At 37.3% G+C, this 13,565-nt stretch overlaps 1 protein-coding gene and 1 long non-coding RNA gene across 2 annotated transcripts in view; one reads left to right on the top strand and one right to left on the bottom strand.

Moving 5' to 3' along the window:
• Positions 1–13,565, top strand: part of LOC116097496 — a 63,310-nt gene that overhangs the window by 605 nt on the left and 49,140 nt on the right. The window lies entirely within an intron of this gene.
• Gnat3 (G protein subunit alpha transducin 3) overlaps positions 1–13,565 on the bottom strand; it is a 57,401-nt gene that overhangs the window by 19,956 nt on the left and 23,880 nt on the right. The window contains exons 3-5 of the mRNA XM_031380049.1: positions 13,049–13,190; positions 5,320–5,477; positions 1,338–1,466 (exon numbers count right to left, since the gene is read on the bottom strand). Coding sequence (XP_031235909.1) covers positions 1,338–1,466; positions 5,320–5,477; positions 13,049–13,190 — 429 coding nt within the window. The remainder of the gene's footprint in view (positions 1–1,337; positions 1,467–5,319; positions 5,478–13,048; positions 13,191–13,565) is intronic.

Below are 13,565 nucleotides of genomic sequence, written 5' to 3'. Positions count from 1 at the left end.
TCTTCTCTTCTAGTTCCTGTGCCATAGGAACTAGAAGAGAAGGAAGAGAGCAAGACAGAAAAGGAAGTATGTGAAAAGGTCCTTGGCATGGCAGAGGGAGACAGGAGGGAGCAGCTGTGGACTTGGCTGCCAAAGGAAACCTTCAGAAACTGGGGCAAAGATCATCTGGCTACCACAAAGCTGAGCTACAACTGAGGAGGGTTTGTTGGAGTTTGCCAAGGGAGCGTTGGCTTCATTCTCTGTGGTCCTTTGCTCTGCTTTGATATTTGATCAATTTTCCAGAAAATTAACTATTTGTAGGCCTGAAATTTAGCACGAATTTAGAAGACATTATTTGCATATCATTTGAAAATATACTATATAATAGCTGTTTTAATTAGCTAGCTAATAATAACCAATTCTGACACTTTGCAGCCTTTCAAAATTTTTACTCCCCTTAAACTGAGTTGAGGATACTGGCTAATTAGCATTTACTTACATTATTTTCTCATAAGGACTATAAATAATTCATGTCTTCTGTTCTCCAGGTTTTTTAATTTTTAATTCTTTGAATACATTTCCATTATTTCGGGCATAACTAACCCTGCTTCTTCTTATGTAGTTTTAGCATGTTTTCATTACTAACATGTTTAGTTGGAACCTGCTATTATTAATATTCCACCTCACCCCAAATCCATAGAAAGCAGTGTTAAGCTTTGTATAAACTGGAACAAATAAATTGCCCTATCTCAGGGGGAAAATGTGAAGGCTTGAAAACCAAGAGATGCTATCTAACTGTATTATGGTTTACATTTCTTAGTAAATCTAAAGAGGATTTGATTGTAGAGTTACTTGAATGAGAATTCAATGCAATTGCAAAATCAATAGGACACTCATTTCCATACCAAAACCAGGCTGATGAAACCTGCTTCTGATTCTTCTAAATAGAATCACATTCAAATAACAGCATTTTAATTATTTGCATTTTAAGCTAAGGTAAATTTAAGGAATAGCTCAAGCAAATAGAGAAGTAAGTAAGCAAACGAAATAGTATCCCCGACACCTGTTGCTAAAAGACGATTTAAATATATTTTATTAGAAAAAAAACACTCAAAGTAAAATGTCATTTTCAAGTATTAGGAAATAGAATGGGGCTACCACATGTTTGAGAAATGCAGCCTAGAAGGAAGGACAGGCTCAGAGTAGGATGAGGTGGACAGTAGGAATGATGAAGGGTGGAGAAATGTCAGTTAAGAAGGTCTAGCCAGCTAATTTCAAAATCACTGCAGTTGACTCCATGTGAAATACTGAGCTGAAAGCATGCTCTGACCACACTTAGAAGGCTGGTTTGTACATACCTGAAGTTCAAGTCTTTAAAGGAGAATTGAGTTTCAATGATACCAGTGGTTTTCACCCGGGAATGTAGAACGTCTTGTTCATTTGGCACGTACCCAGGGGCTGTGATCCTATCCAAGTCATTAAGGTAGCTAAGAGAAACAAAATAAAATGGAGTACATTTGTAGTTTTGACTCTACATTGGAATACACTGCAGTTCAGTGCAAATGTATTTTAAGAGTTTAAAGTACATTGGAAAACAAACTCTATTTGTTGCTTGTTATCATGCTGCTGATCTGAATGGCAAGCCTTGGCAGCTCAGATGTCACAGTTATAGCGTGTGGAGTCCACAGAGCTCCTGGAGAACTCTTCTCTAAGAACTCCTCAAAGCCACGTTAGTCCTAGACTTAGGAAATCTGTAGGACAGACTCATTATCATATAACAGCCATGTGGAAGGGCCTTTCCCCATGCACAGCTGTATAGATGTATTTCTGTGTATTATACTGCCTTGGAATGTTTGCAACAACAGTTATTACTAGTTCCTCAAAGTTCCCCTGTTATGGGAATGATTCAATTTCCATTTTAAAATAGTGGTTGGTGTGAATAATAATTTGAATTGTTTGAGAGTTATTAATTGTTTGGGCATTTTCACATGGATTACTTAGTTTAGAATACTATAGCCATCTATGTACAGTAGCCACACCACTGTGTATCAGCGGTTAAGCCCTTAACTCTCCCAGAATTCCTACTTTTACTAGAGTGAACATTTTGCTTGTTTGTTCCTTTTGTTTATTTGAGTTTTGTTTTATTTATCACGGTATGTAAAGCTTGGCGATCGTTAAGTGTAAATTTGATCAGCTCTGTGCTCTGAGTATGTTAGACTAAAGAATGAAAACTATTCTTAGCATCTTTATTCTTTCAATCTTGATCTACAATTAAAACTGTACTTCCTTTCATTTCTACTGTTGTGTATGACACTATGGATTAAATGGCTTAGCAATATGCCTATTTCTGTGATAAATTTAAATGCAAAACTGAGCCATGCCTGCATACACATTTTAAAGTTTCATGTCCTTCCAAATAACTTTGAGGATAGAGTCACACCAAATGTTAGTTATTGCCTATAAAATTAAATTTATTCAGAGATTATGTTAACAAATTCAGATATATTAGCGTTTAACACAGTAGTTCTCAATCTGTGGGTAGCAATTTCACTGGGGGGGGGGCGGTGACGGCAAATGACCTATTCACAGGGGTTGAATGTTAGATATCCTGCATATCAGATTTTTACATTATGATACATAACAATAGTAAAATTTCAGTTATGAAGTAGTAGCAACATAATTTTATAGTTGGAGGTCTCCACAGTATATGGAATTGTATTATAGGGTGACAGCACTAGGAAGGTTGAGAACCACTGATCTACCACAATGATTTTAAAACAAAGTTCTTTTACCATTGAAAGTAGATTCAGTACCTAAAGTTTTCCTCAAGGAGAAAAATAAAATTGTGTCTCAGAAGTAACATAATGGCTTTATGCTAATAAAGACTCTTTGCCATCACATGGGTATTGGCTTGAGATATAAAGGCATCGAAGAATGAATTGGCAGATTTTATATTTAAATTTTTTATTATTACTTGAAACATTGTACATTTTCTATTGATGAAATCTGATATGTGGGAGGTGCATGATCTGTCAGTCATTTCCTGTCCAAGTAAAAAAAATAAAAATAACACATACTATACTTACAAAATAGAAATAAAACCCATTTAATGAAAGCTTTAGTAAAAATACATCTTAAATAATTTTTCTTTGCATTTGAAAATCATTTTAGGCAAAGAAGAGACTTTAGCAAGTTGATGGATTTTCATCAAAAGTGCTGATTTTAATAAGCAAATTTGGTATTTTGGATGCCCAAGCCTGCAGTTTATAAGCCTTCATCCCTATGCTCAAGTTACTTTACAATGCCTTGACCAGTGCTTTGCCTGCTAAGCCACTTTTGCTCTTAAGACTTGTGGAATTTAGAGCTGATGGCATTTTCAGCCAAACATGGGAATTAGGAATCCTGCTCTTTACTCTTGTGGCAGCCTCCATCTGGAGAATCTTTAGATGTGAAAAAACAAACAAACAAACAAAAAACCTTCCTTTCATCAAAAAGTTGGAAGAAAAATGCTTTATATAATATAAACAAAATAGGTAGTGCAGGATCACTCTAATATGAAAATTTGAAGTATGCAACTTAATTCAAGATTTGAAAAACATAATCTGTTCTTAATATTTGGAAGAAAAGAATAACGATTTAGAGACATTTTAGCAGACTTTTATTTAATGTACCTATAGTAACACTTTGAAACTGTCAAAGTTAATATTTTAAGTGTTCACATTATGTAGAAAATATTTCTAAGACATAGAGAGAAAATAAATTTTCATATAATTTTACTGCCGTGCAAATTAACTGAGTCTCAAAAACTATTTACAGTATGGGAAGAACTCAGAAAATCAATGCAAATAAATGTTTGATATATTAAACTAACAGAATGGTAAATATTCTCAACTCAAACTATGAGGCAAAAAAATTCTAAGCATTTAAACAAATGAATCATCTAAGATATGAAATACAGTGTCATTTTAGTGCCTCAGGTTAATTATCTGAGCTATAAATATAGTTATAATTTTTTACTATATGTATGCATATTCTGCTACTGAAGGACATTGAGGCAAGCATACTAACCATGTAACTGCAAGTATTTAGGCAATATGCATTCCAAACTAAACATATTAATCTTGACTGGAATGCACTTCCACATCTGTCTTTCCGTTCATCCTTCTCCAGAGGTAACTAAGCAACATGTTGGATGTAATGTGTAAGCTTGCATCTAATTCACTCAGTGATTAGCACAGACAGGTAAGCAATGTTTTACAATAGCACAGAAATTGCTTTGATGATCACAATGAGGCAGAGACTGGATCCGTGGAAAAAATGTTCCAAAGTTTATGTAGTCACAGAATGAAACCTAGTTCTCATCAAGTAGAATCCACACTGTTGTCTAAAGGCGACGGTCCCAGTGGAAATTAGCAATAAATTAATAATCGTCACAGAAGTGTGCTTACCACAGCTGGACTTTTTATGCTTTTTTTTGGACTCTCTCTGTCCATTACTGGTGTTTTTTCCTTAGAAACAGTCTTATGGGTCAAAGGTACTCAGTGATTACAAAATCTGCAGTGTCATGCATGACTCATCATTCTGTTTGAAGAGATCTTTGCTTCCCAGCTACATTATTTTTTGTTACTTGTTTAATTAAGCCTCAATGCTAGCATGGTTTGTCACAAGATTCATTCAAGGACAATTTTGTATATTTTATATATTTTATGTTTGTAGGCATGGGAAGAAGTAGAAAATGAGTTAATTGTACAAACTTTTTTGGAGCCAAACCATAATCACATGTTCTTGTTGATTCATAAAGCAAAATAATTCAAGAAACACTCAAAACAAGGAAGTTTGAAGTCATGGTAACAATTCTATTGTAAGCAGTGTAGTGTTCTCCTAAGTTTTTATTAACATTAAGTACTTACTTGCCAATGTTTGCTATGCTGGCTCCAACAAGATTTCACAATATGCTAAAGTCTGAAACCAATAAAGTATTTTCTTCCAGAGTTTTGTGTCTTGCTCAATAACCTAGTGGTCTAAAACATATATCACTAGTAAAATTATCCTAGGGGATTATTTCAGTAACACTGGATACAGTTCCAAATGTCAACGTGCATACCATCTGTCTATGTTCATGCTAAGGATTGTGCATCATGGTTAATTTTTTAATTAGGAGGAGATACATACAGCAAATATTTCTTCTCAGGTATATTGTTTCATGTCTTTTCTGCTGTATCTCAGTTTTCTACAATAAAATGCAAAACCATTTTCCCCTTATTTGTGCTTACATGCAAAATGTGCCAAGTTGCAAACTATGTGTCATCTGCAATTCTTGTGTCCAAGAAAATCACTTACTAAGCTGCAGAGTCATTGAGCTGGTACTCAGATGCCCTTTCAAAGCAGGCTTGAATTCCTGGATCTCCCCACAGTCGTTTAATTATTTCAGCCAGCTGAGGTGTCATATCACCATCTTCTAGCGTATTTGCCATTGAGTGAAGTTGTTGTTGGTCCTCCTGGAATAATATTTTAGTGAGAAGAACAAAGGTATGCTGTTTAAGTTCAGATAGTTTCACTCTTTTTTTTTTTTTTTTGGTTTTTCGAGTCATGGTTTCTCTGTGTAGCCCTATCTGTCATGTAACTCACTCTGTAGACCAGGCTGGCCTCAAACTCAGAAATCCACCTGCCTCTGCCTCCCAAGTGCTCAGATTAAAGGCGTGCGCCACCACTGCTCATTTTTTTTCAGATAGTGTTTTATATAGAGCACTCTAAAAGGTTTTTGTTTACTTCATTTTATCAGTAATTTCACTGAAGAGTTTTTCAAAATCCATGAAGAATAATAAAACTAAAATTCACTATAGTAGTTGACTAAAATCTAGAAATTCTGACCTTTGGAAAAATTGTAAAATACTATATGAAGAATTTGAATGGATTGTCATACATCATTGATTTCTGAATATATTATCACAAAGAATAACAGTGCTTTGTTCTAGTCTGTTGTGGCCTGGTTTAAAATCCTGGTGTGAAAGAAAAATTAGGTTGTTGTAAAGTGTTACTTGGCGTAAGGTATTTCTTTTGATTACTTTGGCAAGTGATTACACACATTTATAGTCACACAGAGGTGTTGAGGGTGTACGTTAAATGGTGTCAGTTGTGTTTCTTTTCAGTAAAGTACCATAGGGCAGATATAAGAATTAACTAAGAGGGCCGGGCAGTGGTGGCCCATGCCTTTAATCCCAGCACTTGGGAGACAGAGGCAGGAGGATTTCTCAGTTCGAGGCCAGGCTGGTCTACAGAGTGAGTTTCAGGACAGCCAGTACTATACAGAGAAACCCTGTCTCGAAAAACTAAAAAAAGAAAAACAAAAAGAATTGGCTAAGAATCAACAAACAGAGTAAGTATTTGTATGTCAGTGAGGTGTGGGAGGTAAGGAGGATGGCAGAGGCTTCTAAGCAAACTCAGTTCATAGTTGGCCACAACTTATACTAGTAATCAAGACATTTTTGACAAAAAATTAAGATTAAGAGTTTGAGTCATAGAGTAGTTAAATAGATTATCGTAATTGGCTAGGAAAACAGAGAAATCTGGGCTCAGATTCCCAGTGTCAATATTCAAAGCTCAGGCTTTGCCTGCCATAATAATATGCTGGTGAATATCATTATAACAAATCACAATATGGGACATATGATGTCTGTCCTGCCATCCTTCCAATAACAAGCAAATGCTTCAATATGTGCATTTACACCTGCACAGCGTAGTACTCTCAGAGATCTCTTTGTCAAGGCAATAAATCCAACAGGCACCAGGAGGGGCGGCAAAGGCAAGCGGAGACCGTATAGTGTGCCACTGCTGGGAGCGGAGACCGTATAGTGTGCCACTGCTGGGAGCGGAGACTGTATAGTGTGACACTGCTGGGAGCGGAGACCGTATAGTGTGCCACTGCTGGGAGCGGAGACTGTATAGTGTGCCACTGCTGGGAGCGGAGACGGTATAGTGAGACACTGCTGGGAGCGGAGACTGTATAGTGTGCCACTGCTGGGAGCGGAGACCATATAGTGTGACACTGCTGGGAGCAGAGACTGTATAGTGTGACACTGCTGGGAGTGAAGTAGATCCAGGAGGACCTCAGTGCTTGCTGATGTCACTCATTTTCAACCAACTATAGTTTTATTCTGCTGTTTTATTAAAAGTATGTTCTTTGCCTAAGATATTAATAGCATATCTTCACTATTAAGGAATGTTAAAGCTAAAAGAAAACTTTTCCATCCTTTTTTTCTTTTTGATGAGTTTTTATTATTATAAGCAGGTAACAGATCAGATGGCAAATTGATTGTTAAATACCCCAAAATACAAGATTTATTTTCTTATATTAGGTCTTGTTTTTTTTTTGCATCATGGGAGACTTATTTAAAAATTCTTCCTTCCTATTAGACAGAGAACTACAAATCCAGTGAAATATGACCTGTTCACTTAATTTTTCATTAATGTTGAGATATTATAATTGAATAATTTCTCCCTTCCCAACCCTCCCATAAGTGTCTGCTTGCTATCTTTCATACTCATGGCCATTTCTTTCATTTATTTTGTTACATACATTGTGGGCAATACTGGCCTAGGTTTATGGAGGGGAGGGTTGAAGGAGCTTCAACCCTAGACATCTCAAACAGGAGGACTGTAGGAGTTGGCTACCTACCCCTCCCAACCTGGAGCCATAAAGCCAGCTTTCCTACCATTAACCCTTGTAAGAATTTATTACCCTGATGGTTGATTATCAGGCTTCACTCACTGTTTTACCTTGTATGGTTTTTCCCTCTGGACCCTTCAGCCTCTGAGTATGGAGATGAAGCATGTTCCAATATCCCTGGCCAGTGATACACAGCCACACAAACCAGAGACTCTGGTCACCTCACAGGGACATAAATACTCTTTTCTCCCCATCAATAAAGGAACCAGAGCTCTGTCATTGACCCAGATCCTGCTGTGCCTTCTTCACTGCCTCTCCGCTATGCTGTTTTCCCTCCAGTCCAGCTAGGTGTGCAATGGGCCTGGCTATCCTGAGGGAGAAGTGGACACAGGGTGGCAATATATGTGTGCATGTACGTACGTACGTACGTACGTACGTACGTATGTATGTATGTATGTATGTATGTACGTTTGTATAGTTCTAATTACAATCTGCTCAGTCTGTATAATGCTACTCATATGTATGTTTTTTAGGGTTGACCATTAAGTAGAAATGTTCTTTTACTGCTAATGTCTTTGGGGCAAATGATGCAATGAGGCAGCTTTTCTCAAGGTCCATTCCTAAAGGAACAAATCACCTGCTTTTTCAGCAATCCTTTATAATCCAATATGTTATTTCCTTGCCTCCATACTACTTCACATTAGGCTAAACTACAGTTTATTTATATTACTAATGTGAATGGATTTTTACTAAAACATTTAAACGTCCCCAAATCATTTCAAACACACCCTCAATCCTAGTATTTCCCTGAGTGGCATCCATCTTATATCTGTTGATTATGTCTTGTCTTCTGAGCTTCCCCACTCACACCTGGGTAAAGACACTCATGATTTTTAGTTCAGGCTATTTAGTAGAAGCATGTGGAGTGATAGCCGATATACTCATACCAAAATAACCAGACCAAACAAATGAGACAATCTTTGAATGCCAAGACAACCCCCCTTCCCTGTCTCCCTCTTTCCTTCCCTCCCTCCCTCCCTCCCTTCCTCCCTCCCTTCTCCCCTCCTGTGTGTGTGTGTGTGTGTGTTGTGTGTATGTGTGTTTGTGTGTGTAACCTTCCAGGCAGCTCAGTACTACAGGCAAAGTTAAGAATCTATTGGTACAAGGTGTGGGTGTAACCTCCAGTGTCACTGGTTTTGTTCCAGGGCTGAGTCATTTAGCCTGGCTCTCTAGGCACATGCCACCTTCTCTTTCAAAGGTCTGTGGTTCTTTCCTCCACTGCTTACACTGTAAAGAGAACTGGACAGCTTAGGACTCATCCCTTCAGCCAAGGTGATGCATGTGTTCCATAGCTACAGCTCTTCAGAACCCTGAGTAACAGGGAAGTTTGCATTTTCTTTTTCTAGACCATAACAACATTTATTTGAATGTAGGGCATTTTAATTCTTGATACTCTTGTACAGTAGTAAAAACAGAAATAATTTTGAAAATTAATCCCCCATCTTGAGGGTAGTTTTGTGCATCTGATTTTATGCAGAAATATTTCAGGAACTATCTTTATTTATTTACTTACCTACATACTTTCTTTTTTTTTTTTTATTCATCTCTCATATTCTACATTCTGACCACAGTTTCCTCTTCTTGCCCTCCCTGGTCTTCTGATTCACTCCAGAATCATCTCCAGATACACTCCCCATTCTGCCTTCCCTCAAAAAAGACTACATCTGCCAGGGACATCAAATAAGCTATAATAAGAGTAGGCACATACCAGCACATGAAGGCTGGACAAGGCAACCCAGTAGGAGGAACAGGGTCCTTATAAGTAGTCAAAAGGGTCAGAGACAGCCCATACTCCCAATGCTAGGAATCTCACAAGAATACCTAGCTACTCAGTCACAACATAGCAAAAAACCTAGGTCAGCCCCATACAGGCTCCATGATGGCTACAAGTCTCCATAAGTCCTGTTCACTTGATAATGTGGGTCCTGTTCTTCTTTGTCCCTGGACCCTCTGAACCATTCTTAAGGAAACTTTCTCCACCTTTCTATTCTTCTAGTACTCCCTAACTACCCTTTTTCCTGTTTCATGTTACTCATAGCATTTATTCAAGTGTCTTTTTCCTTCTTACTTTATTAATTTCTTAGTGTACACGTATATGGAGGCAAAGACTTTTCCTTTTTGAATACAGTTTTTCCATTTCAACTACTGATGATTAACATTAGTGGATGTATCTCCAGAAGCAACCCAAATGTTTGCCTCATAAACAATAAAATATTTTAAATGATCTTTGATGAGTGCATTTCAGTCTGTAAATTTTAATTACTTTGTATCTATTATTGAAAAGCAAATATAACTGATACTTATCTGGACCTTATTTTCTAAAATATTCTGAATTTTAAAGGGTTGTTTATATTTTTTCCTTAGTACTTTTTGTAATTTTATGAAGAGACTCAACATTTTATGCATGAAGAAATTAAAACAGAGATGTTCAGTAGCTTTATTTAAACCTAGATATTCAGTGGCTAAAGCAACTTACATAGGTTTTCTGTACATACTGTCTTTAAATGGCAATCTTTGTGATGATGTACAAATGAATGGCTATGTGAAAGTATATATGCTTGTATAAACAAAAAAAATTTCACCAAGCCATAAGTCTGAAAGCTACACAAAAGAGTGCTTAGAAGTTAATTTGTTGAGTAAACAGTTTAAACCAGGTACAACATATCTTCATCTTACAATAAAATATTAAATGAATGATTGAAAGTGCAAACGTTTACTTTAGTTGAAACAAAAATATGATCTGTATAGGACTATGAAGCTGTGGTGTTCTGACATTCTGCAGGATAGGACATAGGTGCTCCTGAGATATCATAGCAACTTAAATGTCTACTTAAGATTGCAACATTGAATATCCAATGGGGAGAAAACTTATATTTTTAAAAACTCTTTCAGTAAGCATAATGGTAATATTGTTTAGAGTCTATTGTTTGCATTTTCTACTTCTATAGACAACATCAGGTTCTGAAGAATGAAGAGAGCCAGCCTCCATCACTAGTTTATAAAACCTGGGCTGTATGTAACAAACATTTTTAAAAGAAGCACTGGGAAATTTAGTGCTTTCCACTTCCTTGATAAAAAATACATGTAATATCTTATATGCAAATCCAAAGACCTTTATATCACTGTCAAAGAATACAGAAGGCACACACATTCTATTAACTATTATTACCTGGGAAAGAAAAGTAAATTAAATGTTGCAATAGAAAGAAAAACATTTAAAACAGTCTTCACATAGGGCAAAATACTGTAATGGAAGCCAGGCAGCAGCACACTCTGCCCCAGGTGACTGAAGTTAACCAACTACATACTTTTGCTCTATTTTTTTCTAATCTTTAAATAAGGATTATAGTAGTAGTCAATTTCTTAAGAGCCATTATAAATTTTTTTGTGCTTAAGAAAAGCCAGAGTCAGAGATAACAGAGCAGCCATAAATAAAATTGGTTCAACAAATCATAGAGTAATAAAAATGGGAGGTCTTGTAATTCTTGACTGTCTTTTACTTTATAATGTCCACTTATAAGTGAGCACATGTTTGTCTCTCTGAGTCTGGATTACCTGAAAGGACTTCATCTGGAGGATATTTCAGGGGTGAAGTGGAAACTAGTGTAATCAAAACTCCAAGGAGTCTATGAGAATAAACCTAGCAAAGACTCCTAGTAAATAGAGGACCCTGAGCCTGAACTAGCTATCTTCAATATCTAGGGAAGAGTTTTGCTGGAGGAACAACCCAGCCAAAAATCCTTGGAACTTCAGTTTGCCCTGTCTTCAGAATATTCTGGGACCAGAGCCTAGTAAAATCCTCATCAAAAAGGCCAGAGAGACTTCATCTAGTAACTAATGAGAGAGACAATACAGTCTCATAGCCAAACATTAGGTGGAGCTCCAGGAGTCCTGAGGAAGAGGAGGAAAAGGAGGAGGAGGAAGAGGAGGAGGAGGAAAAGGAGGAGGAGGAAAAGGAGGAAGAGGAGGAAGAGGGGGAGGAGGAGGAAGAGGAGGAGGAGGAGGAAAAGGAGGAGGAGGAGGAGGAAAAGGAGGAGGAGGAAAAGGAGGAGGAGGAAAAGGAGGAGGAGGAAAAGGAGGAGGAGGAAAAGGAGGAGGAGGAAGAGGAGGAGGAGGAAGAGGAGGAGGAGAAGGAAGGATCAGAGAAATGAGAGAGGTCAAAGACATACCAGGAGAAAAATGCCTATAGAGTCGACTGACTAGGGATTCAGAAATCAGAGAGCCTGTAGAAGTCTGACCTAGGTCCTCTGCATGTGTTATGTCTGAGTAGCTTATAAGATTTCTAACTGGTAGCAGGGTCTGTCTGACTCCTTTGCCTGCTTGTGGGACCCTTTTCCTCCTACTGGTTGCCTTACCCAGCCTTGATGTGATGGTATGTGCCTGGTCTTAATTGTAGCTTGTTATGCCTTATTTGGTTGTTGTCCCTGGGAGACATAACTGTTTTCAGAGGTGAGGCAGAAAGATGGATCTCTGGACAAGGGAGTTGGAGGGAGTGGATCTGGGGAACAGGGTAGGTAGAGGGAGGTAGGTGGACATGGGGGGATAGGAGAGGTAGAAGGAGGCAAGACTTGGGGAAGGGGATAAAAGGGAAACTGTGGTCGGGATAAAATATATGAGAGAAGAATTTAAAATTTTTAAAAAATAGCAAAGAAATGGGCATTTTCCTTTTCATCCCTAATAATAATTTCCTAGCCTCATTTAAATGTTCAAATCTGGGAAGGGAAGGGGAGAAGAATAGCACTGGTGTCTTTTGCTAGTCTTGCATGTCTCTTCCTCTGCTTGTGGTTCCTGTACACTAATCCTACTGGAGCCTGTTCAGCTGATGCCCTCTGGAGAGAACCAGCCACTCTGGGAATGGACACATGGAAATGGAGGCCTTTTAAAGATTTTCTTGTGAGTGGGGTTACCTGTTGGCTTTTAGACAATAATATATGCATAGTTTTTACATTAAAATAGTTTTTAATACTATGTTTTAAAAGTAAGATTTTTAGTGCGTCATAATGTATGAAGTAAGTATTGATTAAATACAGAAGAAATGATTTAGATAGATGCTACGTTATAAATCACAGTACAGCTATGTTTCTTTCTTTTACTATTATATTTAATACAAGGTTTAATTCCTAGAAAACTCTTCCTTTTAATAAAATTATAGTGCAAAGTGAAAAGAGAAGTTTCATTCAGAGAAAAATCATAAAATTTAATTTGAAGATAGTTAATATTTGCAAAATGATTATATTGTGATTCCTAGACACATAATGGGACAACAAACATAATTCTACAATTATTTTGGCCCACATCCCACCCGCCACCAGAGCCATGTAATTAACAAATAGGCTTACTTACTCGGCTTCTAGGATTGACATAATCAATCCCAAGTGTAGCCATAGCTTTCACAATGGCTAGGATGGACTGCAACGTGTTACTGTAAATCACTGCTTTAAACTCCATGCATTCTTGTTTACTGTAACCATTCTTATGGATGATCCTGCAATTAAATGTGAAAAGCTTTTGTGAGGCGAACTGTTGTAGCATGAATAAAAGTATTGTATATATACTTTAAAAAGAAAGTGTTTTAATGATGAGTATATGCTGACTTTGAACAATTTAACACTTGAGAATGTTTCTCATTCATTGTCTTTTTCTTATAATGTGGGAGGAACGCATGTTAAATATAAGAAGAATTTAAAACTTGTTCTAGCCTGGAAGTGGTGGCACATACCTTTAATCCCAGCACTTGGGAGGCAGAGGCAGGCGGATCTCTGAGTTCAAGGCCAGCCTGATCTACAGAATGAGTTCCAGGATAGCCAGGGCTAAACAGAGAAACCCTGTCTCGAAAAACCAAAAAAAAACCCTCAAAAAA

Source organism: Mastomys coucha, unplaced genomic scaffold, assembly GCF_008632895.1.
Source record: "Mastomys coucha isolate ucsf_1 unplaced genomic scaffold, UCSF_Mcou_1 pScaffold19, whole genome shotgun sequence".
NCBI lineage: Eukaryota > Metazoa > Chordata > Mammalia > Rodentia > Muridae > Mastomys > Mastomys coucha.
The sequence above is the reverse complement of the archived record's forward strand: the minus strand, read 5'-3'. Positions and strand labels throughout refer to the sequence as shown.